The 27,503-nt window shown below is 45.6% G+C and overlaps 1 protein-coding gene across 3 annotated transcripts in view; it reads left to right on the top strand.

Moving 5' to 3' along the window:
- The window catches only part of MAP3K9 (mitogen-activated protein kinase kinase kinase 9), an 80,924-nt gene that overhangs the window by 32,740 nt on the left and 20,681 nt on the right, over positions 1-27,503 (top strand). For all 3 annotated transcript variants that reach the window (XM_030319447.1, XM_030319445.1, XM_030319446.1), the window contains exons 3-5: positions 14,256-14,436; positions 25,689-25,837; positions 26,713-26,888. In XM_030319447.1, the coding sequence (XP_030175307.1) occupies positions 14,256-14,436; positions 25,689-25,837; positions 26,713-26,888 (506 nt within the window). The remainder of the gene's footprint in view (positions 1-14,255; positions 14,437-25,688; positions 25,838-26,712; positions 26,889-27,503) is intronic.

Below are 27,503 nucleotides of genomic sequence, written 5' to 3'. Positions count from 1 at the left end.
TGGCCGGGTGCCCATCATGCACTTGAGGGTTCTGTTACTATGGGATGAAGGGAGAATAACCATTGAAGGGCGACTAGCAGTCTGGGTCACAGCTTTCAGGCTCTGTTCCTATCATTAATCCCTCGTTAGTCCTTCCATGATATGTTGCCAGGATTGCTAATGTAGCAATTCTTTTCTGCTGTGTTTTCAGTTTGTTTTCTGTTTCTCATGGAACGCTGCTGACTCTGTCCTTCTGTTTTAACCCTTCCTTGGAGATTTCTCTCCCATCGCCTCCTCTGGAGTCAGAGGCCTTGAGACACCTGCTTGGATATGAGTTGGTGGCTGGCTGCCCTTTTCCTCAAGGGCAGTAGCCTTCTGTTTTGTGCGTGGTGGGCTTCCAGTGACATCATTGAGATCAGTGGTTCCCAGTGATGGGCTGTAGCCCTCTGGGGAGGGGGCTACTGCAAGGCCTTTTTGCATCTAAGTGTGTTTGCAGAGAGTGTCAACATTCATGTCTGTTTTTCAAATGTGTGTAGGTGCTGTTGTGTTGATAGAATGCAAATTCGATTAGAAGTGTTTTTCTCAATGAATATTTTAATATGGCAGGGTGGTCGGGGCACTGAATGTGATTTCATTCAAACCTGGGTTAGGTCCGGGCTCTGCCTCTTATCGCCTGTGGACTAGCCTCTCTGGATTTCAGTCTCCACATCTGAAAGTGCCTTCCTGAATTACTGGGAGAACGAAGTAAGATTATGGATGTAAGTCATTTTGCCCAGTGCACGGCACACTGAAGCTCCCATGAACATTAGCTCTGAGTCGTATTTTCTTCTTAATCAACATTAAAGGTACATCTGTCATCATAATAGCATTTTTTCTAAGGGTGAAAGGACATATTTCAAGAGGTTGGGAGCCATTGCTGTAGCTTCTTTGGTGATTCCGACGTAGCCAGCCCTCAAACAAGTTTGGGGACCACCATGTAAACTGATTCAGTCAGAAACCTTTTGGGATGATTTGCATGTATGTATTTATATATTTATTTAAGTTTTTAAAATGTATTTATTTATTTGGGGAGGGGCAGAGAGAGAGGGAGAGAGAGAGAATCCCAAGCAGGCTCTGCACAGTCAGCATGCAGAGCGGACGTGGGGCTCAAACTCAGAAAACCGGGAGGTCGTGACCTGAGCTTAAATCAAGAGTCGGCTGGTTAACCGACTGAGCCACCCAGGTGCCCCTGTATCCATTTATTGATTCAACCAAGAAAAGTCCTTACTGAGCACCTATTATGCCTCCTCAGGCTGCAGGCATAGAAAGGGAGCCATCGTGGTTCAGCTTTGCTCTAGCTCTGGGACAGGCAAAGGTCACTGTGCTGAGTGCTGTTTGGCTGCTCCAGCAGGGCTTCCTCTTCTGTTTCCTTCGGTTGCCTCTTCTGCACCAAGAGAAGGCGGATCCTAAGTCCTCGAGGACCCGGTTCTCTCACCTCTCTGCACTTCTGATGGGGCCTTCGGCTGCCCGGGCTGAGTGTTGCCGGGAAGCACAGCTTTGCCGGTCGTGCCAGTGGAACCCAGCGGAGCTCTGCTGACCTTGCTGAACTGGCTGGGGCCTCCGAGGCTGCGTCTCCTGGCCGTCTCCAGGCAGCGCCGCACCTGCTGAGGCGGAGAGTCGGGGAGACTAGGTGGTGAATCATTTGCCTCAGTAAGCGAGTCTGGCCTCTCTTGGCCCTTCCTGGCGGGACAGAGTGGGCTGAGGGTCAGCAGGGGCCGGGAGAGGCCAGGGGATGCATGCACGGTAGTGGTCCGTGAGGCAAGCTTTTCCGCGTGGTTCTTGCTGAGTTAGCCTGGCAGGGAGGTGGCTCCATGTTAGCCACGGACCTGTTGGCATTCTGGGCTGCTGGGTGGGGCTAGAGCCTGAGTTCTTCCTTCCTCCGCTGGAGACAACGGGCCGCAGGAGGCAAATGTCTCGCGCACTGACTCAGGTGCCCTAAGGCCTGGCTGCGTCTAGTGAATGGGACTTTTCTCTGGGGTAGAGTCATCTTGCCTGACTCCTCTTTGTCCTTTGGTTTAGCTGTTACTCCACTCGGATGGGTGGTGGGGCCTGGCTGGCCCCAGGAAAGACCGACACTGCTTTCAGGGAGTTACAGACTCGGAATGTCAGAAGCAGGGGGAACGGGGGCCTGGTGCAGATCCGCAGTGGTGGAGCCAGAACCCAGACGTTCTGGCTCTTCAACTGTTACTTTTTTTCTTTCTGCCTTTTTGCAGCTCAGAGGTTGTTTTTGCTAAGGTGGGAGAGAGGGGAAGCTGTGACGTAGGTCTGGGCTTTGGCGGGAAGACGCAGGAGAACCTCCGTAACTGGAGAGGTGGAAGAACTAAGCCAAGCAAAGGGGAAGCCCCTGCAGGTACCTTTGGGTACAGACTATACCAGCTCCTTCTCCCTACACCAAGAAAACAAGCAAAACTGAAGGCAGGATCCCGGGCTGGGACGGCAGATTGAACACATACACGTACTGCATCTTCTGGTGCTCACTCTTAAAACCCGGCTAAAACTGCAGGAACTCACCAGGCCGGCAGGAGAGGAGGCCGCAACAACCAAGTTTTGGAAGCTGGAAAACAGGGGGGTGAATGGTAACTAGGTGACGTAGGACATTTGAAAAAGATCGTTTTAAACGGACAGAAAAGCAAAGAACCAGTCAGTTTATATCACAGACTCCTAAAAAGTCTAGCAACTGGCAGCCCCAGGCGCCTCTGGAGCTGGGGCCAAGTGAGGTCCTAAAGTGAGCAAGGTTGGGTAGCAGTGCTGTGCAATGCATTTGAGTCCCATGGATCTTTCTCCTCCACTCCTCCACCGACCGCCTTTCCATTTGGAAGAGGTTAACAGTTTCTAGACAGGGGGACTAAGCACAGTGGAGGGTATGGGTGTTTTATTTAAAAAAAGGAGGGATGGGGCAGCTGGGTGGCTCAGTCGGTTAAGCGTCCGACTTCGGCTCAGGTCGTGAACTCGCAGTCCATGAGTTTGAGCCCCATGTCAGGCTCTGTGCTGACAGCTCAGAGCCTGGAGCCTGCTTCGGATTCTGTGCTTCCCTCTCTCTCTGCCCCTCCTCCGCTCATGCTCTCTTTGTCTCTCTCTCTCTCTCAAAAATAAATAAACATTGGGGCGCCTGGGTGGCGCAGTCGGTTAAGCGTCCGACTTCAGCCAGGTCACGCTCTCGCGGTCCGTGAGTTCGAGCCCCGCGTCGGGCTCTGGGCTGATGGCTCAGAGCCTGGAGCCTGTTTCCGATTCTGTGTCTCCCTCTCTCTCTGCCCCTCCCCCGTTCATGCTCTGTCTCTCTCTGTCCCAAAAATAAATAAACGTTGAAAAAAAAATTTTTTTTTTTAAATAAATAAATAAATAAACATTAAAAAAAAAAAGGAGGGACGAAGTAAGTGTTTACAGACTGCAGTGTGCATTCTGAGACCCCCTTGGCCCTCACGACTGGCTTCCCAGCACATTTGGTAGCCAGGCCTTTCCTTTCCCAGCCATTTGGAAGAGAACTGCTCCCTGAGAGCTGACCAGCTCAAGAGGAGTGACCTCTGGTATTCCTTTCTAGGCTTATCTGGATTTCCCCACAGTGAAGCTCAAAGTTGACAGATTCCTCCTATGTGCTTAGAGGTTCTAGTCAGCTTATGGTTCCTCACACCTTTTCCTGCCTACTTATTATGGAAAACTTACAAGTAAGGGAAATTGCATAACGAACACCCATGTACTCACCAGTTTCAACACTGGCCAGCTCGAAGGTAATCTTCCTTTGTTACCCCGCTCATTCCCCAGCCTTGATTATTTTGAAGGAAATCTGTAGCATCATTTCATATTTTCAGTAACTATTTCAGTACTTCCTTCAAAATATGAGGACTTTTTACTTTTATTTATTTTTAAAGATTTTATTGTTAAGTAATCTTTACACCCAACGTGGGGCTGGAACTCGCAACCCCAAGATCCAGAGTCGCACGCTCCACCAGCTGAGCTAGCTAGGTGCCCCAGGATTAAAACCTAAGCACAGACGCCTGGGTGGCTCAGTCGGTTAAGCATCTGACCTCGCCCCAGGTCACGATCTCACAGTTTGTGAGTTCAAGCCCCACGTCGGGCTCTGTGCCGACAGCTCAGAGCCTGGAGCCTGCTTCGGATGCTGTGTCTCCTTCTGTCTCTGCCCCTCCCCTGCTCGCACTCTGTCTCTCTCTCTCTCAAAAATAAATAAACATTAAAAAAAATTTTGTTTTAAACCTAAGCACCGTTTGGTTCTTAATCACAAACAGACAACCAAGGGTTGCTATAACTCTGAAAGTGCATTAGAGGCCAAAACACAGATAGGAAAAGCAGCTGAGGCAAAGTGCACTGGAGAAAACAAAGAAGTAAAAAAAAGAACCATTGGCAATACACGGGGGTAGAAGAAAAGATATTGTGCCCATATTAAAAAACAAAAAACAGATACCTGATGCCAAGCACCAAAAAAAAAAAAAAAAAATCAGAGAAGGAAAAAGAGCTCCTTTAGCAATTAAAACCATGATAGGGAAATGAAAAACCCAGTAGAAGAGTTCGAAGGTAAAGTGATGACATTTCCTAAAGAAGAGCAAAAAGAAAAAACAGATGGGGAAAATAGAGGAGAAAAGAAAACTGGAGGACCAGTCTAGAAAGCCCGATATCTGAATAATAGAGGTTCTAGAGTGGGAAAACAGAAATACAGGCAAGGAAATTAACAGTAAAACACTTCAAGAAAATTCTCTGTAACTGAAAGACATGGGTGCTCAGATTTCAAAGTACTAAGTTCCCGCCTCAAGCCACATCCCTCTAAGATTTCAGACCACAGGGGACGAAGAAGAGAGGAGAAATTTCCCAAAGGAAAAAGACATCACTTATAGGCATCATGAGGCTCAATGGCCTGAGGCTTCTTAACAGTGTTGGAAGCAAGAAAATGGTGCATAATGCCTTCAAAATTGTGAACGGAAATCTCCAATTTTATACCAGGTATGGGGATGGAATATAGACATTTTCAAACAACAACAACAAAGTACTTTCCGTGCATTCTTTCTAAGGAGCTACTGGAGAATGCACACCGCTCAAGCCAGAGAAGAAACCAGCAGAGAGAGAGAGTGTCCTGTCCCTGCAGGACCCAGGGATTAACACAGCAGGAAAAACCCCGCAGGAAAGGAAGGAAAAACACCGCAGACTGTGAAGAAAGAGCCCAGGAGAACGGCTGTGCCCCAGACCTAGAGGTTGGGCAGTTGACATCCTGCAGTGTGAGTCAGGACTGACATCGCCACCTCGGCTGCTGCTGGTGTTACATTGATTTAACCTGAGGCCTGCCTGCCTGCGGGAAGCCTGGTCCAGATTCTTATCTACACTCAGCTGTCTTGCTCATGTGTTGATGAAGCTCCTGGGCGCTCCTCCTTGCCCTGCTTACCGGATAGACAAGTGTTTTCTTTGCCCAACCGGAGAAGCAGAGGTAGGTCAAAGTGAATTTAGAAATAGAAAATCCAGAGGAGTTCACACCTGTGTCTGTGACCTTATTTGGAAGTGGAGTCTTTGCGGATGTGATCAAGTTAAGATGAGGCCACACGGATGAAGTCTGGCTCTAATCCAGCAACCGGTGTCTTTGTAAGAAGAGGGAAACTTGGATACAGACACACAGAGACGAGAAGGCCGTGGGAAGACACAGACACACGCACAGGGCACACAGCCAGATGAAGACACTGGAGTTACCGCTGCCCAAAGCCGTGGAACACCTAGAATTGCTAGCAGTCACCAGAAGCTAGAAGAGGCAGGGAAACACTCTTCCTTCCCTGAGTCTTCAGAGGGAGCATAGCCCTGCTGACACCTTGGTTTTAGACTTGAATTCTAGCCTCCAGAATTCAGAAAAAATTTCTACTGTTTTAAGCCACCAAATTTGTCATGACCGTTTTACAGCAGCCCTGGGAAACTAGTTACACACAGCTGCATTTGTGCCGGCCACTCGCCTTTGCAAAACATCTCCTGCAGGGATGTATACACAGGCGGTGACGTTATAAAAAGTAGGGGAATGAGGGCCGCCTGGGTGGCTCCGTCGGTTAAGCGGCCCAACTCTTGATTTCGGCTCAGGTCATGATCTCACAGTTTGTGAGTTCGAGCCCCACATCAAGCTCTGTGCTGACAGCTCGGAGCCTGGAGCCTGCTTCCGGTTCTGTGTCTCCCCTCTCTCTCTGTCCCTTCCCTGCTCACGCTTTTTCTCTCTCTCTCAAAAATAAATAAACATTTTTTTAAAAATTAGGGGTCCCTTGGGGCGCCTGGGTGGCGCAGTCGGTTAAGCGTCCGACTTCAGCCAGGTCACGATCTCGCGGTCCGTGAGTTCGAGCTCTGCATCAGGCTCTGGGCTGATGGCTCAGAGCCTGGAGCCTGTTTCCGATTCTGTGCCTCCCTCTCTCTCTGCCCCTCCCCCATTCATGCTCTATCTCTCTCTGTCCCAAAAATAAATAAACGTTGAAAAAAAAAATTTTTTTAAATTAGGGGTCCCTGGATGGCTCAGTTGGTTAAATGTCCAACTTCAGCTCAAGTCATAATCTCACGGCTGGTGAGTTCAAGCCCCTCATCGGGCTCTGCGCTGACAGCTCAGAGCCTGGAGCCTGCTTCAGATTCTGTGTCTCCTCTCTCTACTCCTCCCCTGCTCGTGCTTTGTCTCTCTCTCTCTCTCAAAAATGAATAAACTTAAAAAAAAAAAGTAAAGTTTAAAAAAGTAAAAGAATTCTTTAAAATAAAAAAAAAATAATCAAAAAAAATAAAAGTAAGAGAATGAATGACAGAAGCTAGGAAAGGGATGTGACTAGGAGGGACACACAGAGCTTCTAGGAGATTAGATGGGGATATAGGAGTTGTCCTCTCATTTTCTTTAAACTACATACGTGTTCTGTACACTCTCCTATGTGTCTACACATTTGACAATAAATTGAGGAAAAAAAAAAGACTAAACGAAGCAAAACACAACAACACTCAGAACAGAGTTAGACCAGCTGCTTAATCTGGTGCTGAATCATTCGTAGCGAATGAAGGCCTGGGGACGGAGCCTTGGCGCCAAGGTGAACATTTAGCAAGTCAGAGCCCCTTGTGCTAATGGTGATGAATAATAAATAAGAAATCTCAAAATGATAAATCATCCACCAAAGCTAAATTTGCCATTACGACATATGGGAGTGTCTCCTCAGTTGTGCCAAGTTTTGAGAGCCTGGCTTCCAGCTAAAGGATATTAGGTCAGACTCCGAGCCCTCTGTGGCCTCCCCTGCCTGACTCATTTCTCCCTCTGATAACCTGACCGGAGCTGGCCTTTTAGGTGGTCAGTTTGAAATACCACTGAGTTCCATAGAAAGTCACTCAAGCTCTTTATATTCATGGAGGATTAAGATTCACTTTGGCACTAGTTACCTTTCTTGATTCCTCTCCAACACCTTTTGTTTGTTTGTTTGTTTGTTTTTAATTTTAGAGAAAAAGAGAGAGTGTGCACACAAGCAGGGGAGGAACGGGGTTGGGCGGGGGGGGAGAGAGAGAGAGAGAGAGAGAGAGAGAGAGAATCCCAAGCAGTCTCCATGCACAGCATGGAGCCCAGTGTAGGGCTTGATCCCATGACTCTGGGTTCATGACCTGAGCCAAAATCAAGAGTCGGACACCCAAATGACTGAGCCACCCGGGCACCCCACTCTCCAACACCTCTAATCACTTCTTTCTAATGGAGATAGAAGGCCTTAAAAAAGGAGTTTGACCTGTAACAGGGTCTACTGAAACTTAATAACAGTGATTTTTGTTTTCGTTTGTTTTATTTGTACAGGTTAACTGCTATTAGGAGAATATTTGTGTTTTTCATTTATAACAATATAAAATTTCTTTTAGTAATTTTTAAAAAGTCACTGTAAAGAAAACTATTAAGTTAATGGTATATAAGTGGTATCCTGATCTAGAAATAATCAAGAATAATGTCCATGGGTTACTCAGGTTCAGAAGACTGCTTCTCCTGCTTATCCTTGTAGCAAAATGTAGGCCCTTATTATTGATGTTCCCTTTGTCTTGACCTGATAGTCAATTTTGTCTTGTATCTTTCTTTTTGTTGTTGTTGTTTGTTTATTTATTTTTAGAGAGTACACACACATGCATGTGAGAAAGCATAGGAGGAGCACAGAGAGGGAGAGAGAGAATCCCAAGCAGGCTCTGTGCTGTCAGTGCAGAGCTCGATGCGGGGCTCGATCCCACAAACCATGAGATCATGACCTGAGCCGAAATCAAGAGTTGGATGCTTAACCAACGGAACCACCCAGGTGCCCCTGTCTTGTATCTTTCCATTCAGTACGTAGAAGGCCCTTAAGGGCAGAGTCTCTAGCTTCTCTTTCCTTGTAAACCCCCATCTGACCTGGAAGCAGCCAGATGTGGATGCGTTATTCATCAGTAAACCCTGGCTGCAGCATTCCTCGTTCTTCAGTCTCGTTATCTTGCCTGGTCCTTATCGGCTCCCCTTTGTGCCTCAGGACGGATGACACTGGAGGATGTCACCCCCGGTGCCCATAGGGTGGGGAAGTGGACTGCCTGAGAAGATGTACAAGATACTTCTTCAGTGAAATAAGTGAAGGGTCAGTTCTTGCAGAGTCTGGCTCTGTTCTGGTTCCTGGAGACGGAATGGTGTGGATTCCAGAAGAAAGAGAATGGGGTTTTTGTCCTCGAGGAGTCCTATCCATCACATTCCAGGGATGATGAGACACACCTACGTGCAGCAGTTGGGAAGGACTTAAAAGAAGTATATAAAGTTCAATTGTGATACTGATTTTGGGTGCCGAAGGAATAATTCAGGAAAAGGGAGAGCAGTGAAGACTAGTTAACCAGTGACAGTTTAGGGATCAGGCAGAACTTGAGATAAGCCTTAAAGACACACAGGATTCCTTACTGTCCTCTGGATGGCACAGCACATGAAGAGAGATGTGGCTTTGGTCCCATCTCCATCCCTCACTTAGCCTTGCTGTATCTGTTTTAGTATGGGTAGAACTGGGAGAATGTTTGCACCTACCCCATAGGGTTGATTTAAGAATTAACTAAGGTGATTTATGTAAAGCTCTTCACATACGTTAGGTAAAGAGCATCATGCCTCTACATAGCAAGTGATCAATAATGGGTAGCTATCATTATTAATTTATCAACCATTCCATTTATTTATACAGCGAAAATTTATTGCGTGGCTATCATCTGTCAGGGACTCCCAGGCTCCCCACCAGTGTCCTCAGTACCTTTACCACCGAGTCCCATGGCTTCCACTTATGCATGAGACACTTAATCATGATAGTAGTCATAATAGCTATAGTGTCCTGAGTGGCTGTGTATGTGTCAGACCCTCTGCCACGTGATTTGTTACTACATCACCTTTAATCTTTATCCCCATTTTACAGAAACGAGAATAGAAATGCAGAGTTGATGAAATTTGTGCAGGGTCCTATGTGGAGTGTCGAGCCTGGGATTTAAATTGTCTGCTTTTTGGGTGTTGGTTTGTTAGTTTGTTTGATCCACACTGACTCTTGTTACTGTCACCGTATACGCATGATGTTTCCCAAACTGTACTTGGCTTCCTCAAAGGGCTGTGCCTCTCAACTTCAGTCCGCGACACCTCTATTCTACTTGTCCCGCATGTCTGAAAGATGGGAAACCCCCCCTTCTCCATCAAGCCTCTGTATCTGGTTAGCCAGTAGGTTTTTGGTTTTTTCCCCCTGTTCCCCTTTCCCTGGCCGGCACCTCCACTGACTTAGGCCTGGACTTGTTGATTTCAGGATTTGTTCCACTGCCCTAGTCATGAGAGGTGAGGGCCACACAACACGCTTGGATGGACTTCATTAGATTTTGATAAACCATTCTTAAGTTTTTAAGAAGTAAAGCACAATCATTCGTTAGTTCTGTGGCTGTTTGTCAGTGGTAGAAACTCAGAATGGTCTAACTGCAGCGGTACAGATAAGTGAGTTGCTGTGATTAAACCTTTTTCTCCCTGGGGAAAGTGTGTTGGGAGACAGCTACTCTGTTCTGTTTTTAAAAGTAAAGCCATTTTCTTTAACAAACGGGACAGTTGGATATCCACATGCAAACAAATGAAGTTGCACACCCTTATATGATATACAAAAATGAACTGAGAATGGATCAATGACCTAAATACAAGAGCTGAACCTGTAAAACTCTTAAAACATACAAGTAAATCTTTATACACTTCGATTTGGCCATGGAATTCTTCTTACACCAGAAGCATGACCAACAAAATAGATAAAGTGGATTTCATCTAAAGTAAAAGCTTTTGTCGATCCATGGACATTGTCAAGTAAGGAAAAAGACAGCCTACAGAAAGGGGGAGAATGTTTGCAAATCATCTATTTGGTAAGGGTTTAGTATCCAGAATATAGAAAGAAGTCTTATAACTCAAAACAAAAAGACATTACTTTTAAAAAATATATTTATTTTAACTAAGAGTGAGTGAAAGAGAGTGAGCACATGAGCAGGGAGGGGCAGAGAGAGAGGGAGAGAGAAAATCCCAAGCAGGCTCTGCACTGTCAGCACACATCCCAACACGGGGCTCGAGCTCACGAACCATGAGATCATGGCCTGAGCTGAAATCAAGAGTTGGACACTTAACCAGTTGAGCCGCCGGGTGCCCCAAAAAGACATTTCTTGAAAGAAGATATACAGACAGCAAACAAGCACGTGAATAGATGCTCAGCATCATTAGTCATTAGAGAAATGCAAGTCAAAACCACAATGAGCTGCCACTCTACATCCACTAGGATGACTATCATCTAAAAAAATTAAAGGAAAATAAGTGTGTTGAGGATGTGGAGACATTGGAACCCTCATACACTGCTGGTGGGGGCGTAAAATGGCACAACTAAAACATTTTTTTGGAAAGGGCCACCTGGGTGGCCCAGTTGTTTGAGTGTCTGACTCTTGATTTAGGCCCAGGTCATGATCTCAGGGTCATGGGATTGAGCCCCGCACCTGGCCCCGCGCTGAGCATGGATCCCGCCCCAGATTCTCTTTCTTTATCCCTCTGCCACTCTCCCCTGCTCATGCATGCTCTCTCTCCCCAAAATTAAAAATAAAAAATTTAAGAAAAATAAAATGGCACAGCTGGTGTGGGAAACAGCAAACATAGAATTACCATTATAGCCATTATTCCACTCCTGTGTACATAGCCCAAAGGACTGAAAACAAGTCCTCAAATAAATATATTTATGTACATATGTGTGTATAGCAGCACTAAATCACAATAATCAAAAGGTTGAAACAGCCGAAATGTCTGTTGTGGAGAGATAAACAAATGGTGGTGTGTCTATACTGTGGAATATTATTCAACCATAAAAAGGAATACAGTGCAGATACAAGGTATAATATGGATGGACTTTGAGGACATTATGCTAAGTGTGTCATATATTGCATGGTTCCATTTATGTAACATATCCACAATAGGTAAATGCATAAAGAGAGAGCAGGTTGTTGGGTGGAGGGGAGAATGGGGAATGATTGCTTGATGAATATGGATTTCCTTTTGGAGGTGATGAAAAATATTTTGGAACTAGACAGAGATAGATGTAGCCAGGATCACTAGCTGGCTTCTGACGACAGTCTCTTCTTTGCTGAGGTCAGGACCCCATGGCCGGCGATTTCTAACTCTGATGCCTTCACGGGTCCAATCTATGGGGATCTGTGTCTGAGGTCAGCCGGATAGAAGTCAGCAGGGAGTGGTGGGGATTAGGTGGAACTAGGCTGGACCTGCACTGTCTAAAGGCATTTGTATTCAGGGAGACCTTCCCTGGGTGGATTCTTGCCCCATCTCCATCATTCTGCCATCCCTCTCCAGCCATCTGGCAGGCTAATGTATTTAAACATCTTTGCTGTACCATTCATTCTCTCTAAACCCATGTCCTGTAACAGAACCTAAACTTCTTTGTTCCCCCTTCCAGCCTAGGATCTGCGGAAGCTCAGCTCGTTCTAGATGCATCATCAAACTGTTACCCTCCCACTCACCCTGTCCCAGCACCTGGAGTTTGGGTGATAAGACTAAATCCCATTGGCTACGTAAGGGGATGGGCTCACTCTGAATCTTTGGTTTAAGGGTGGCTTAGAGAGAGAGGGTCAGCAGCTGGTGGCTGCCTCTAATCAGGGAATGGTGGGTTTCTTTAGTGCCACTGGCCCAGCAATTTGAGGGCATATTTGTTATATCTGCCAGCAGAGAAGGGGAGAGGGGCACAGAAGAATCTGGAAAGATGTTTGTTATTCGAGGAGATGGAGAAAGTTTTTTTAAAATCTGTCCAAGCATTTAGAGACTTGGATCCATTCAGCTCCCAGTGGGGAGGGGTGTGTCAGGGGAGTCCGGGAGAGGGTGTGGAGGAAGGAGACCTAGTCCATTAGATCTAGGGAGGGGCCAGCACTGTTTTCTTTTGTGCTTCCAGCTCTATAGCTGCTTGTAATCCCCTCTTCACTGCTGATTTTCTGAGAAGCACTTAGGACAGAAAGATCTTTGTCCTTCCAATAGGTAACAATAGGTAACCATCCTTCCAATAGGTAACAATCCAGTGGGCATTTGCAGGCTGGGGGCAGGATGAGAAAAGTATAGCTGTGTGACTTGAAGGAACTGCCTAAGGCTCTTGTGCCCTAAAAAGCACCCCTAAACCCCTCCATGGTACCCAGAGTACCACCATCACACATCCCTTTATTGAAGGAGTTTGCCTCTCAGAGGTAAAGGTAAAGCCTTCTGAAGAGGCCCTCAGTGAGGGTCACTGGAAAGTCAACCCTGGGAGGGTGTGACCCAGCACAGTAGGGCTCAGAACTGATTTTTCTCATTGTTTACCTAGACAGAGTGGTTGGAGGAACCGAGTCAACTTTTTTGTTACTCGGTCTTCAGTGGATTCCTTTCCCTCCCCTTCCCATTTGGACTTGGAGAGCAGGGATGGGGAGAGACTCTTCCTACCTTCTCTGAAGTCCTGAGTATAAAGCTCTGAATCCCAGGTGTTCAGCGTCCAGCCCGGGAGAGGTTGTGCTTTCATGAGGCCTTCAGAACCTTCCTGCTTGTGGAAATGGAGGCCTGGCTCGCACGTACCCTCTGCCCGCTCAGAGCTTCTCTGCTTGGCATACAGCACTTCAGTCACTTAGCGTGTTTGCTCTTTTTTTGTTTTTTAATTTATTTTTGAGAGAGAGAGAGAGAAATTGCAAGTGGGGGAGGGGCAGAGATAGGGACACACAGAATCGGAACCAGGCTCCAGGCTCCCAGCTGTCAACACAGAGCCCGATGGGGAGCTCGAACTCACGAACCGCGAGATCGTGACCTGAGCCCCTTACCCACCTGAGCCACCCAGGTGCCCCTTAGCGTGTTTGCCCTTTTTAGGAAGATTGACTCCTGCAAGGGGATGCAGACAGCTGAAGCTGTCATGTAGGTGAGGTAGCCGCCTCAGCTACTGTCCTAGGAGAGCCCAGATGGCTCCACACTGTGGTGCTTTGGTGTTAGAACTGGGGAGACAGGCCCAGAGTATTACTGATTCAGTGAACTAGTTCTTTCCTCCTGGGTCATACACACAGAGAGTTTCATGGTTGCGAACATACATGTATCCTCTGACTTCTTCAATTTATCAGGCAGTTCTCAGTGGCTGGGGGTGGGGGAGGGAATTCCTGGATCAAAGGAAAATCTCTGTGCCTGAGAGACAGCTTTCTTACAAACTTAACTTGGGAGAGGTTCATGGGAACTGTGCAGGCACTGTCTGGAACCTTGAAAATCCATTCCTTGCGCCTCCAAAATGCACCCCATTCCTTGTGGTCTGAGAGTGGTTATGGCCCAGGGGTGCCTGGCCAGATAGGAAGCCCAAGGAGCCTCTCCTCAGAAGGGTCAGCTGTGACATCACGGGTCCCTCCATCGGGCGTGAATGGGCTGTGTGCTGTGAAGGTTAAGAGGGAAGGCTTTTGAGTCAGGCTGCCTGTGTCAGTCCTGGCTTATTAGTTGATTTTTTATGTCAGTTTCCTCATCTTGTAAAAAGGATATGGCAATGGTACCTACCTCATAAGGTTGTTGTGAGTTAATGATAATGCCTATAAAGGACTTGCCACGAAAATGGATGCATCGTAGGTGCATCTTACCAAAAATGATGGCTCCTACCATCAGTCCATAGTAGCTGCACAGTGGAGCCTAGAGGAGAGGGTAAGAATCTGGCAGGAGGGCTCTGTAGTTGGTGGTTTCCCTGTGATTAATGCAGACTTTCTGGTTTCTTCTATGTTCCTTTTCTTCCCAGTACTGATCCTCCAGAAGGTGGAGAATGGAGACCTGAGCAACAAGATTCTGAAGATCACTGATTTTGGCCTGGCTCGAGAATGGCACCGAACCACAAAGATGAGCGCAGCAGGGACATATGCTTGGATGGCACCCGAAGTCATCCGTGCCTCCATGTTTTCCAAAGGCAGTGATGTGTGGAGGTAAGGTCCAAAGGGTCAGGGGCAGTGCCGCCCTGGTCTATTTTGGCTGCACACGTGTTTCAGGACTTGGAGAACTGAGGATGCATAGACTCCCAGACACCCCAAGTGGGTCTAAGTGACCCCTTCACAGCAATCTGTAGTAACTCCCAGGTTGCCGTGGGACAGTTTCTAACGCCTTCATCTATCCAAAATTCCTTTAGTGCTGTGGCAGGTACCGCCTCTATGTGTTAGTGATTGCTCCGTAGGAAAGACCAGTAGATCCCAGGGGCAGTGTGTACTCCCATCTCTGACTGTAGGGTGGTGAGGGCACCCAGGCATTCCTGGGGACTGACCTTCCACGGGGTCCCCCTGGCTTCCTTAGCAACCGCAGCTGTTATTGCTGGACTTGTTCTCACTCTAAGCTCTTCAGCTGATGAGTATTCTTTGTGCTATCTCTGTTGTTTTGGTGGGTTGGAAATTATGCTTTCTAGTTATATGGTTAACCTTTTAGTCAGGGCACTATCTGTTGAACATTGATACAGAAATGGGAAAAGATGGGTCTCAAGCATGTACTGAGAACTGTAGAGTCACAGATTAGACTAGCCATTCCCCTAGTAAATGTCCGCCTAAGAGGTCATAGGCACATGGATCTAAAAATCTAATCCCCACTGATGGGAGGAAGAGCTTGTGCAGAGGGTGCATCCTCCTGGCTGTGAGAAGTAGCATCACCTTGGTACACCAAAAGAAAGGGCCATGGTTATCATCGGACTTCAGTCTATGAAGTTGTTTCTTCCTGGTGAGTTGTAAAGTGAGCTTGTGTGTGTATATGACGAATGTGTGTATTAAAAAAAAAAAAAAAGGGGCGCCTGGGTGGCGCAGTCGGTTAAGCGTCCGACTTCAGCCAGGTCACGATCTCGCGGTCCGTGAGTTCGAGCCCCGCGTCAGGCTCTGGGCTGATGGCTCAGAGCCTGGAGCCTGTTTCCGATTCTGTGTCTCCCTCTCTCTCTGCCCCTCCCCCGTTCATGCTGTCTCTCTCTGTCCCAAAAATAAATAAACGTTGAAAAAAAAAAAATTGCTTTAAAAAAAAAAAAAAACAGCTTTATTGAGATATACACGTATTACGAAGTTCACCCTTCAAAATGTAGAAGTCGATGGTTTACAGTAAATTTACCAACTTTGTACCACTCGGCATTGTTACCAGCTTGCTAAGGCTGCTGTAACAAACTACCGCAGGCCTGGTGGCTTTAAACAATAGACCTTTGCAGTGTGGAGGCCAGAAGTCTGAAATCAGTACTAACAGGGCTATGCCCCCTCTGAGACTTTGGGGGAGATTCTGTTCCACATAAGGGTTTTGGATATTAGGACATGGATGTATCTTTTTAGGGCTACCATTCAAACCACTACGACTGCTATCTGTTTCCAGAATTATTTTTCTCATCCCAAAAAGAAACCCAATACCTGTTGGTAGTCATTCCCCAATCCTGCCTCCCCCTGTCCCCAGCAACTACTAATTTACTTTCTGTCTCTATGGATTTGCCTATTCCAGGCATTTCTTATATATGGAATCAATACAACATGTGGTCTTTTTACTGGCTGCTTTCATTTATCATGTTTTCAAGGTTCATCCATGTAGCATGCATGAGTCAGAACTTCATTCCTGTTTATACCTGAATAATATTCCATCCTATGGAAATTTATTTATCCATTTATAAGTCGATGAACATTTGAGTTGTTTCCACTTTTTGGCAGTTGTGAATAATACTATTGTGGACATTTTTGTGCAAGCTTTTGTGTGAACATAGATTAACATAGATTTTCAGTTCCCCTAAGTATATACCCAGAAGTGGATTTGCTAAGTTATATGGTTATTCTGTGTTTAATTTTTTGAGGAACGACCGAACTATTTTTTTTTTTTTTTACCATAGCTGCACCATTTTCCATTTCCATTAGCAATGTAGGAGGGTTCCAATTTCTCTGCATTGTCTCAATACTTGTTATTATATGTCTTCTTAATTATTGCTATCCAGTTAGATATGAAGTGGTATCTCATTGTAATTTTGATTTTATTCTCTAATGACTCCTGATGTTGAGCATCTTTTCATGTGTTTATTGGCCATTTGTATATCTTTTCTGGATAAATGCCTATTCAAATCCTTTGCTAGTTTTGAAACTGGGTTGGTTATCTGTCTTATTTTTAAGTTGAAAGAGTTCTTTATATATTTTTAATATAAGTCCTTTATCAGGTGCATGATTTGCAAATATTTTCTCCCATTCTGTGGGTTTCTTTTTTCTTGTTTTTTTCTTTTCTTTTTTTTTTTTTTTTTTTTTTTTTTTTTTTTTTTGAGTGAGGGGCAAAGAGAGAGAGAGAATCCTAGGAGGGGCAGAAGTAGAGGTGGAGAGAGAGAGAGGCAACGCTCACCCAAAGCGGGGCTCGTGCTCACTAGAAGCGGGACTTGAGCTCACCCAATGTGGGATTCGAACTGACAAACCATGGGATCATGACCTGAGTTGAAGTCAGATGCTTAATGACTGAGCTACCCAGCTGCCCTCTTTTTACTTTCTTGATGGTATTCTTTGAAACAGAAACATTTTTAATTTTGATGAGGTCCAATTTATCTATTTTTTTATTTGATTGCTTGTGCTTTGAGTGCTTATGCTTAGGCTTTTGGTGTCATAGTTAAGAAACCATCCCCAAGTTTTATGAATATCTATACCCATGTTCTAAGAGTTATAAAACTCTTAGCTTTTACATTTAGGTCTGTGTTCCATTTTGACTTAATTTTTGTATGTGGTGTGAGGTAAGGGGTTTAACTTCATTCTTTTGCCTGTGACTACAGTAGTCCCTCCTTATCAGTGGTTTCGCTTTTTTATGGTTTCATTTACCCATGGTCAACCATAGTCTGGAAGGTCAGACCTATCATCAGAAGGTCAGTATTACCTAACGCTGGGTCACAATGCCTACATCATTCATCTCACTTCATCTCATCACGTAGGCTTTTTATCATCTCACATCATCACAAGGGTGAGTATAGAATGATAAGATTTTGAAAGAAAGAGCATATTTGTATAACTTTTATTATAATATAATTATTCCATTTTATTGTTCATCTCTTACTATGCTTAATTTATAAATTAAACTTTATCATATTTATGTGTGCTTATGTTGAAAGAAAAGAAAAGGAATAATAGTTTTGAAACTGGGTTGGTTATCTGTCTTATTTTTAAGTTGAAAGAGTTCTTTATATATTTTTAATATAAGTCCTTTATCAGGTGCATGATAAACATGCATAGGAATAAACATCTATAGGGTTCTGTACCACCTGCAATTTCAGGCATCCACTGGGGGTCTTGGAACATATCTCCCATGGATAAAGGGGGGACTACTGTATCTAGCCCCATTTGTTGAAAAGGCTGTTCTTTGCTAATTGTCACCCTTGTCAAAAAGTAATTTATCACAGATGGAAGGGTTTATTTCTAGACTGTCAATTATACTTCATTGGTCTATGTGTGTATCCTTATGCCAGTACGACTCTTTTGTTTTAATCAGTCTTTCTTCCTTTCTCTCTCCCTTTCTTTTCTTTTTTCTTTTCTTTTCTTTTCTTTTCTTTTCTTTTCTTTTCTTTTCTTTTCTTTTCTTTTCTTTTCTTTTCTTTTCTTTTCTTTTCTTTTCTTTTCTTTTCTTTTCTTTCAACATAAGCAGGGACGAGCAGAGGGAGGCAGGGGAGGAGACAGAATCCAAGGCAGGCTCTGAGCTGTCAGCACAGAGCCTGACAAATGAAGGGCTTGAACTTACAAACCATGATTTCATGACCTGAGCCAAAGTTGGATGCTTAACCAACTGAGCCACCTAAGCATCCCAGTACCATTCTATTTTAATTACTGTAGCTTTGTACTAAGTTTTGAAATTAGGACATGTGAGTCCTCCAGCTTTGCTGTTCTTCAAGATTATTTTGGCCATTCTGTGTGCCTTGCGTTTCCAAATGAATTTTAGGAGCACTTTATCAATTTCTCCAAAATAGGCAGCTGAGATTTTGATGGGAATTGTGTTAAACCTGTAGGTCACTTTGGGAACTGTTGTCAGCTTAACAACATTAAGTCTTCCAATCCATGAACATGAGATATATTCCTATTTACGTAGACCTTTTCTAATTTCTTTTAGTGATGTTTTGTAGCTTCTGTATATTGCATCGTATATCCCCAAGCATTAATTATAGGGTGAAGTGACTATCATGCAGAAAAGAGTTTTCTTCCCTTAAAGTATCTGGCCAGATTTCATCAGTGTGAACTGTGTAGTGATATTCCAATGTTTTTGACCTACAAAAACAGCAATTTCATAGGCTTCAATCTAACGCTTTCATTACTTGACTATAGGCTAAATGAGAATAGCTAATATATTAATTAGGCTAAGCTACTATTACAAAGAGACCTATAGATGCAGTGGCTTAAATAAAGTAGTACTCAAAGAGTAGTCCAGCCAGTCCAGGCTGTGGGGTAGCTGTGCCCCGTGAGATCCTTCAGAAACCCAGGTTCTTTCCGGGTCCCTCAGTGCATTGTTCTTATCTAAATGGTTACATCTGAGTGACTGTTGCTTCCACGTTGTATTTTGCAGAAACAGAGAAAGAGAGCTTATCCATGACAAGCAGGTTGTCTTTAATTTGGAGACAACCCAGAAGTTGTGTACATCTCCTGCTCTTTTGTTATATGCGCACACCCGGCTCCAGAAGAGGGAGACAGATGTAGGCTCTAGTTGGGTAACTGTGTGTCCAGCTAAAACTCTTATGATGGAAGAAGGGGAGAGTGGATTTGGGGGACAATCAGCTACTTGCCACACTCAACTTGATCTTACCCTTTCTTCATAGGAAACCATGACTTCTCAGTAACATTACTGTTTTCTACTTCCTGTATTCCTGCTAGGCTTCTTCTCCAGCCTGGCCCTGAAATTGTGCAGATTTTATTGCCACAGACGCCAAAAGTTTCTGTTGCTATACTGAGAGTATACGAGAGTATGAGAGTATGAGAGTATATGAGAGTATGAGAGTATGAGAGTATATGAGAGTATATGAGAGTATATGAGAGTATGAGAGTTGCTGCAGGTATGCAGGCACATTCTAAGTGGGAAGCAAAAGCCCCAATATCTAATGTAAGGTCTTTTCATGGTGACAGAAGTGGCCGGCAAGGAAGAACAAGGCCATTGTAGAAGTTTGTCCATCATGGACGGAACAGGGCAGGACCATTCATCTTTTACCCAAAGTGCCCTTGTTCTAAGGCTAACCTCCAGGTCTTGCCTTTCAACCACAGATCCTGAAAGCAGGCTTGAGGAGCCTTTGGTGAATCATCTGATGAAGTTATTCTGCTCTCTGAAGGGAATGGCTTGGAGGTAAACTCCAAATCAGTAGCACTTTGGATGAGGTGGCTTGGAAATGGTCATGTGGTCTGCTCTGCCACTAGGTCTTCAGTTTAGAGTTGTTCCCAGGACTTCAGCTTCCTGACTCATCTCGGTCGAGGAATGTGGTTTGAAGACATAATTCACTGTGCTCCCTCCAGCTGTCTTAGCTTCCGCACTGCAGTATTCCCTGCAAGGAACAATGTATTGGAACCCCTTAGATGGGCCTTTACTCCTTGAGCCTACTTACCTAAGTGGCTCCAAATGATCTCAAACCTGTGTCCGAGGAAAACTTGTACCCATTGCTGTTTGTACAATATGCATACACTGGTGACAGTATTTGCTACCCACACAAATGCTTATGAGCTAGGCTCTATGCTAAATACTGTACCCCATTAAAAAAAACTTTTAATGTTTTATTCTTTCTTTGAGAGAAAGACAGAGTGCAAGTACGGGAGGGGTGGAGGGAAGGGGAGACACAGAATCCGAAGCAGGCTCCAGGCTCTGAGCTGTCAGCGCGGAGCCGGACATGGGGCTCGAACTCACAAACCACGAGATCATGACCTGAACCAAAGTTGGACGTTCAACCTACTGAGCCACCCAGGCACCCCACTATACCTCTATTTTATCTCGTTTTATTCCTCACAAGAATCCCCAAAAGTAGAGGATATTATTTCCATTTGACAGATAAGGTAACCGAGGCTTAGATGGTTTAAGTCATTTGTCTAAGTTCATCCAGGTGGTAGAGACAAAGCTGTGGTTAGAATCAGAGCAGTGCCTGGGTGACTCAGTTAAGTGTCCAACTCTTGATCTCAAGGTTGTGAGTTCAAGCCCCATGCTGGGCTCTGCACTGGGTGTGAAGCCTAGTTAAAAAAAGGAACTAAATATGTGTCTCTTAAAACTTTGTGGTGTAGCCATATTGCCATCTGTATACCCTTGTGCCTGCATTTCAGGCAGCTTCTTCTGGGATGATTGGCCCACTAGGCCTGGGGCTCAGCAGGATGTCCCAGAGAGGGCCCACACATGCCCAGGAGCTTGGACAACGTTTGTTCACAAATCGACTTGTAACTCATTTACTCATTCAGGAAATGTTTGTGGAATATTTACTGTGTGCCAGGTACTGGGCAGAGCCTGTGTCCGTCCTCTACCCCTCGTGGAACTCCTCAAGGTCTGGGGCCTCTGGGCCTCTTCTATTGCTGTGTGCCGAGGCCCAGCTGAGTTTGTCTTACTGCTTTTCGAGTGTAGGTCTCTGGGTCTCTTCCACATGCTGTGATGGAGGGTATGATGATCACGGCCCAGATCCTCGACTTCATGTGTTTCCTGATGTGCTTGGATTAGACCGCCTTAGGAGAAGTAATTGACAAAACCTTTCCCTTTGGTTGTGTGTGCACAGAGTGCAGTGGTTAGTGGTCTCCTATAATGACTTCTTGCCTGGTGTGGGGGGGATGGAGTGGAGGCATTTTAAGTTTTCAGAATTATAGAACTTGGAGCGCCTGGGTGGCTCAGTGGGTTAAGCGTCTGATGCTTGGTTTCAGCTCAGGTCACGATCTCATCGTGTGTGGTTTCGAGCCCTGCATCGGGCTCTGTGCTGACAGCCTGGAACCTGCTTGGGATTCTCTGTCTCCCTCTCTCTCTGCCCCTACCTGGCTCTCTCTCAAAATAAATAAATAAATAAACATTAAAATAAAATTATAGAAGTAAAATGTGTTCACTGTAGGAAAAAAAATTAGAAAATATGGGTAAACAAAAAGAAAAAAAAGGGAAAAAGAAATCACCCATTACTCACTTCTAAAGATAACTTCTGTTAATATTTTGGTGCATTTATTTCTGTTCCTGTGCTCATCTACTCGTCCCTTAAAATGAGATCATTCTGTTTTGTAAGCTGCTTTTGAATATAATACAGGGGCACCTCTGTTGGGTGTCTGACTTCGGCTCGGGTCATGGTCTTACAGTTTGTGGGTTCGAGTTCTGCATCAGGCTCTGTGCTGACAGCTCAGCTTCAGATTCTGTGTCTCCTTCTCTCTCTTTGCCCCTCTCCTGCTTGTCTGTCTCTCTCTCTCTTAAAAAAAATAATAATAATGTAATATAGCATGCACATATTACCATATCAGTAAATATTTACCATGTCAATGTATTCATCTATATATTACATATATAGTAACAAATAGATCATCATTTTGAATGAGGTCTGGTTAACAACAACAACAAGAACAGTTTTGTGTTACTTCACAATTTACAGAGTGCTTTCATATGTGGTAGTTCAACTATCTTCACCAACAATTATTAAATGGTTTCTGGAATGTGGGGTCGCAGCCAATTACCAAGTGCAGAAGCCCATTCAAGGGACACCCTCTCCTATCAGGATGTGTGTCTTAGAGACAACATAGGTTAATAAGAAAAATAGTCCTGGTCCAGCTCAGGTGTGGATTTGCTGTGCCTTTGGTTGGGTTGCTATCTACTCTGATGCTTTTCCTCACTTTGAGAACACAGAACGCCCCTCCCTGACCTGTGACCCCACCAAATGGTGGAAGGCATTACCATACCTCTGGAGGTGGTTAATCATTGACACAGGGTGCATTCCCCAAGGTTTGCAAGGACGTCTGGGAAATCACTGACAGCACTGTGGGAATGGGCGGCTCCCCGTTGGGGGAGGGACTGAGGCAGAGTTTTAGCTGAGCTGGTACCTCCAGGCCGCTTGTACAAGGTCTTGAAAGGGCCTGTTGACCTTCTCTCAACCTTGGGAGGGCATCAGAGTGGGTCAAACCTGAGGTAAACCATGTGGGCTTCTCCTGCCCACCTCTCCCGGGGGCTCAGACACATCTAATGTGTCATTCTTTAGTTCCTTTCTTGGACTCTATTCCTGCCAAAGGAATGCCAAGTCTTCATTTACATCACCACCTTCTGTTACAGAAATAAAGAGGAACGTTGGCAGAGGAGAACTAACTGGTTCAGTCATCCCCAGGAATGCTTCTTCCCTGATTGCTGTCGTCCCTCAGCAAGGCTCTCGGCCGACACTGCAGTCTCACCCTAAATCCCACCAGAGGCTTTCTTGTTTCAGGACCTTCCCAAGGGGAAGCACACCGTGTTTACTAGCTGTAGAGGGTAGCTTCCGGAGAAGCAGTAGTTACTGTTACTTATTCTTTGCAGTTACTCTGTGCGGTGGGAATTGGCTGTCTTTGTTGCACAAGTGAGGAAACTGAGGTTTGGACAGGTAAGCTTCCTTTCCCACGGCCCCACCGCTGTAAGTGGTGAAGCAGACACATTTGACTCAAGTCTGTCTGAATCTTCCTTGGGCAGCATTCGACCCATTTCTCCTAGTTGTGGGGCATTTCACATGGAACAAAATGCGGTGGAACAAAGAAACAAGCCAGGTGAGAGCAGGGCTGCCCTCGTCGAAACTGAGAGAGACGGAGTCCCTGGCTCCACCCTCTTCGAGGTGGCCCGAGGCATCTCCATGGGTCACCTAGGATTCAGCACTAAAAGCGTCACAGAGTAGATGCGAGGACACAAATAGGACCCATGTTTAGATCTTTGAAATCCTCTACTGTCTTTCCAGGTAGTTAGGGCTCAGACACCAGGAGAGGGGTTCTTTGGGACCTTGGGTTTTTGTTCCCCAGAGTGGAGGTTGGCAGTGATGCCAGGAGCAGACAACTGAAGCTGAGGGTCACCGTAGCCTAGGAGTCTAGTCCGCAGTGCGGACAGTTCTTAGAGGTCACTTGGTAGCAGCTGCCTAGCACGACTGCTGTCTGGATGAGTCACAGTAAAGATTTGGCAGGAAGAATAACAGTGCTATTCTGGGAATTCAGGGCTTACTCCAGGGCGCCCAGTGCAGCCTGCGGGACTGTCTATCCATACAGTGCTTCCCACCAGCTCACTCACTAGACGAGGCCTTCTGTGTACGAGGCCCTGAGAAAGCAAAGGTTAAACGACCTTCCCTGCTCTCGCAGGGCCCATTGGCTGGCAGACAAACAACCACAGTCCACGGCAACCCAGACAAGGGTGAAGTAACACTGGCAGCATCAGGGAAGGCTTCCTAAAGTGTCCATTGTTGCCATCAGCCTCAGACTAAAAGCCAACCCTGTCAAGACAAGACCTGTAACTGTCTACCAGGCTTTTTGTGGTTGTTGAGATACATAAAGAAAGTGATGGTATTTGGAGGGCGCACTGGGGGAACGCCGTTGTCCAAGGAGACTGGCCAGGCCACTCTGGAGGACCGTCTGTGGGGATCTTCTGGGATGCCCTGGTGCATTGGTTGGCACATTGCTCTCCTTTGGAGCCATGCCAGGTCACCTGGGATTCTTTGAGGGCAAGCCTTGGCTTTGTATATGCCGATCCCTGTCTTCTTTTGCCTAGCAGTCCGGGCTGAGCTGTCTCCTGGACCCATTCTGGTCTGGTTTAGGTGGCCAGGGGCCCATCATTGTCTCTTTGCGCACTCATAATATGTCTGTTGTGACCCACTCTGTGTGCTAATTGACGTCTTTTCTGTTCCTGTCGGTAGTCTCTTTGTAGATAAGATCTGTGTCTTGTATCCCAGTGGCCTGCAGTGAGCTTGATGCACAATAAATCTTTAGTAGATGTTTAAAACGAATGAATAAAGGGTGGAGCATTTGAATTTGAAAGGCAATTATAGTTCACCAAGCAGAGAAATGGTACAAGGAGATTCTAGAGAGAAGAAATTGAGAGTTGGTCCAGGGCCCACCATGACTTATTCCACGTATGCCCTTAATATATGCTGCTAAACTTACCTGAACCTCGCTTTCCTCATCTGCAAAATGGTGATAATATTTATCTTGCAGGTTCGTGGTAAGGATTTAAGATGATGTTTATAAAGGTCTTAGCATCTTGTGCATACAAAGTACCATGATGAAATATTAGGCTGTTTTCCAATTAATCTCTATGCCCAGCATGGGGCTCGAACTCACGACTCCGAGATCAAGAGTCGCACACTTTCCCACCTGAGCTATGTTTTGTTTGAAAATAACATGACTTTGTTGGTTATAAACTACCGATGAGTATTTTTAAAAATTTGAGGCTTGTGTTAAAAATATGAGGAGAGCTACTCTTTACTGTTCGTGGCCTTATGGTGCTTGTCCTGAAAGGATTGTTATTCCTGGAAGGATTGAACCCTGCATGATTTTGCCTCTTTCTGACTGTGAATTCATAGAATAATTATTCCACTAAATTCTGTGCTCCCCATTCTCTGACTCACAGGACATGTGAAAAGAAATTCTTCATGTGGCTGTGGCTTTGAAAGGTGGAGAGGAAACTGAAGTCCTTACAGCTGACACACTGCTCTGTTGTCCCCATGTCGGCCACGCTTGTGCAACTTTCCCCTTGGAATTAGACAGAGTCTCTGTTAAGTGATCAGCGGCAGGAATCTACCCAACCTAATGGGCATTTAAAGAAATCTGTTACAGGAGCAAAATCTGTTCTAGGTGGTCAGGTCTCTGCTTTTGTAAAGCCAAAGAAATATATCTGTGGCTAACACTGAAGTTTTCTTAAAACAGACAAAAAATGTATTCTTGGGAGGCTGCCTCTTCTTCCAGAGTGTTACGTTATGGATAACAGCAGAATAGCTGTGGCTGGCCGGCACAGATTTAAACCCTTAGAGTGGCTCAGTGAATCTCACGGCAGCCTTGTGAGACTGGCCGTGTTGTTTGCACTTTACAGATGAGGAATCTGAGGAACAAGCCTTCGAAATCAAGTGTGCCTGACTCCAAAGCTTTTGCTTTTAGTGGGTTGGCCTCGTGGTCTCCTGGTCTGTATTCCATTGGTGCGTCTGCTTTGTTGGTGTCCCTCCGTCCCAGAAAGAGTGTGGGCAGCTCAGAAAGGTCTCATGAGCCCTGTCGGTGAGACTGCCTTGTGGCTTCTGTCTTCTTCCCCTGTTCAGCTACGGGGTGCTGCTTTGGGAGCTCCTGACTGGCGAGGTGCCCTTCCGAGGAATCGATGGCTTAGCTGTAGCTTATGGAGTGGCCATGAACAAGCTCGCTCTTCCCATTCCTTCTACGTGCCCAGAACCTTTTGCCAAACTCATGGAAGGTAAGTGACCCCTGGCTGGAACAAAACTGGAGAAAGTTTACCTTTCGGCAGCCCTTGGGTACGTTGCGGACAATTCTGCTGGGTCGGTTACTGAAAGAGGAGGTGAAGCATTGGTCACTCACAGAGGAATCCTGTGGGTGGTTGGAAGACCTGCTTGAAGATATGTCAACACCCTGCCTCGCTGATGTCACAGATGTCCCTTCTGTCCATCTACAGTGACTGTAGAGCTTGGCTCAGTAACTAAAGCCTGCTATCCAGGGCTTTAGCATTTTATTACTTAATAAAAAATGAGCATATTACACATAGAAGCAAAGAACATCGGAGAAGAAAGGAACTCTAGAAGTCATCTGGTCAGACCCTAAGTGAGAAACCCAAAGCTGAGAGAGGCAAGGTGCACTCCATTAGCTAGTGTCTGAGCTGAGAGTAGGTAGAGTTCACTTTTCCTGCTGCCCAGCCTGGTGCCTTTTATCCTTGCCTTATCATCATCCCATAGAGGTGGGCAAGGCTGGCTCATTTATTTGTGGGAGATTGAGGCCCCAAGTCTCGTGACCCACTGTCAAGACTGGAATCGTGTAGGAACATGAGAAGTCATGGCTGTTGAACTTCACGCAGGCAGAGTCTCTGGATTTGCTTTTCTTATGCTAACTCAACGGAGTCAGATGGGGGCGGCCGCATTATATTTCCCCATTCAGTCTTTATAATATTGAGGGTGGGCAGCTTGTTTTATTTCCCCAGCCCTATTTGTGGTTACCTACCCAGTGTTTCAGTTTCTGGAGGGAAAACTATTTCTGGTAAGTGAGGTCCCATAATATTCTAAGTCTTAACGCTTGTCTCTGTCCATTCATGCTTTCTGTCCGCTCACGTGTTCCGTGCAGACTGCTGGAATCCCGACCCTCACTCACGACCATCTTTCACAAATATCCTGGACCAGCTAACTACCATAGAGGAGTCTGGTTTCTTTGAAATGCCCAAGGACTCCTTCCACTGCCTGCAGGATGACTGGAAACATGAGATTCAGGAGATGTTTGACCAACTCAGGGCCAAAGAAAAGGTAAATAAAACAAGAAAAAGCCATGCATTGAATCAGTGGACCTTCCCCACTGGGGCCTCTGGACAAATTCCAACACAACCACCTTCCTGCTTGGTCTGTGGTAACAGAGCAGCTTTTTTCTTCCCGGCTTTACATGGAGAGAGTTCTCCAGGCCTTAGGTATGCCCTGAAATAGTATAGACGTTTTCTTTCTTTCCGGGATATGGCAGGAACAAGTAGGGGAGTCATGATCCAAAGCTCTTCTTACGGAGTATCTATTTCATTGTCCAAACCAGAGGAAGAGCACCACTGGGTAAGTACCAGCAGAAAGTATGAGAAAGTTCTAGAAATGTTTCTTGGTTCTGTAGTGGACTTCTGGGGCTGGGGGGTTAACTTGTTACAGGGATGCTTCAACACTGAGCACAGGTATCAGGATCAGAAATAGTGATGGGCTAAAAATACTATTGGTATTTTGCGTGTTTTTATGAAAAGGGCTCAAGCCCAAACTGACTGAGGAGTTCAGATATTCTTAGCTTACTAAAGATCTACCTTTTTGTTTTGGTGTCCATTCCCTATGTGGCTCCTCTCTTTGCCCTTCATGCCTGGTTAGCAGCCAGTATCCACAGAGGTGAAGCTT

This window comes from Lynx canadensis, chromosome B3, assembly GCF_007474595.2.
Source record: "Lynx canadensis isolate LIC74 chromosome B3, mLynCan4.pri.v2, whole genome shotgun sequence".
Taxonomy (NCBI): domain Eukaryota; kingdom Metazoa; phylum Chordata; class Mammalia; order Carnivora; family Felidae; genus Lynx; species Lynx canadensis.
The sequence above is the reverse complement of the archived record's forward strand: the minus strand, read 5'-3'. Positions and strand labels throughout refer to the sequence as shown.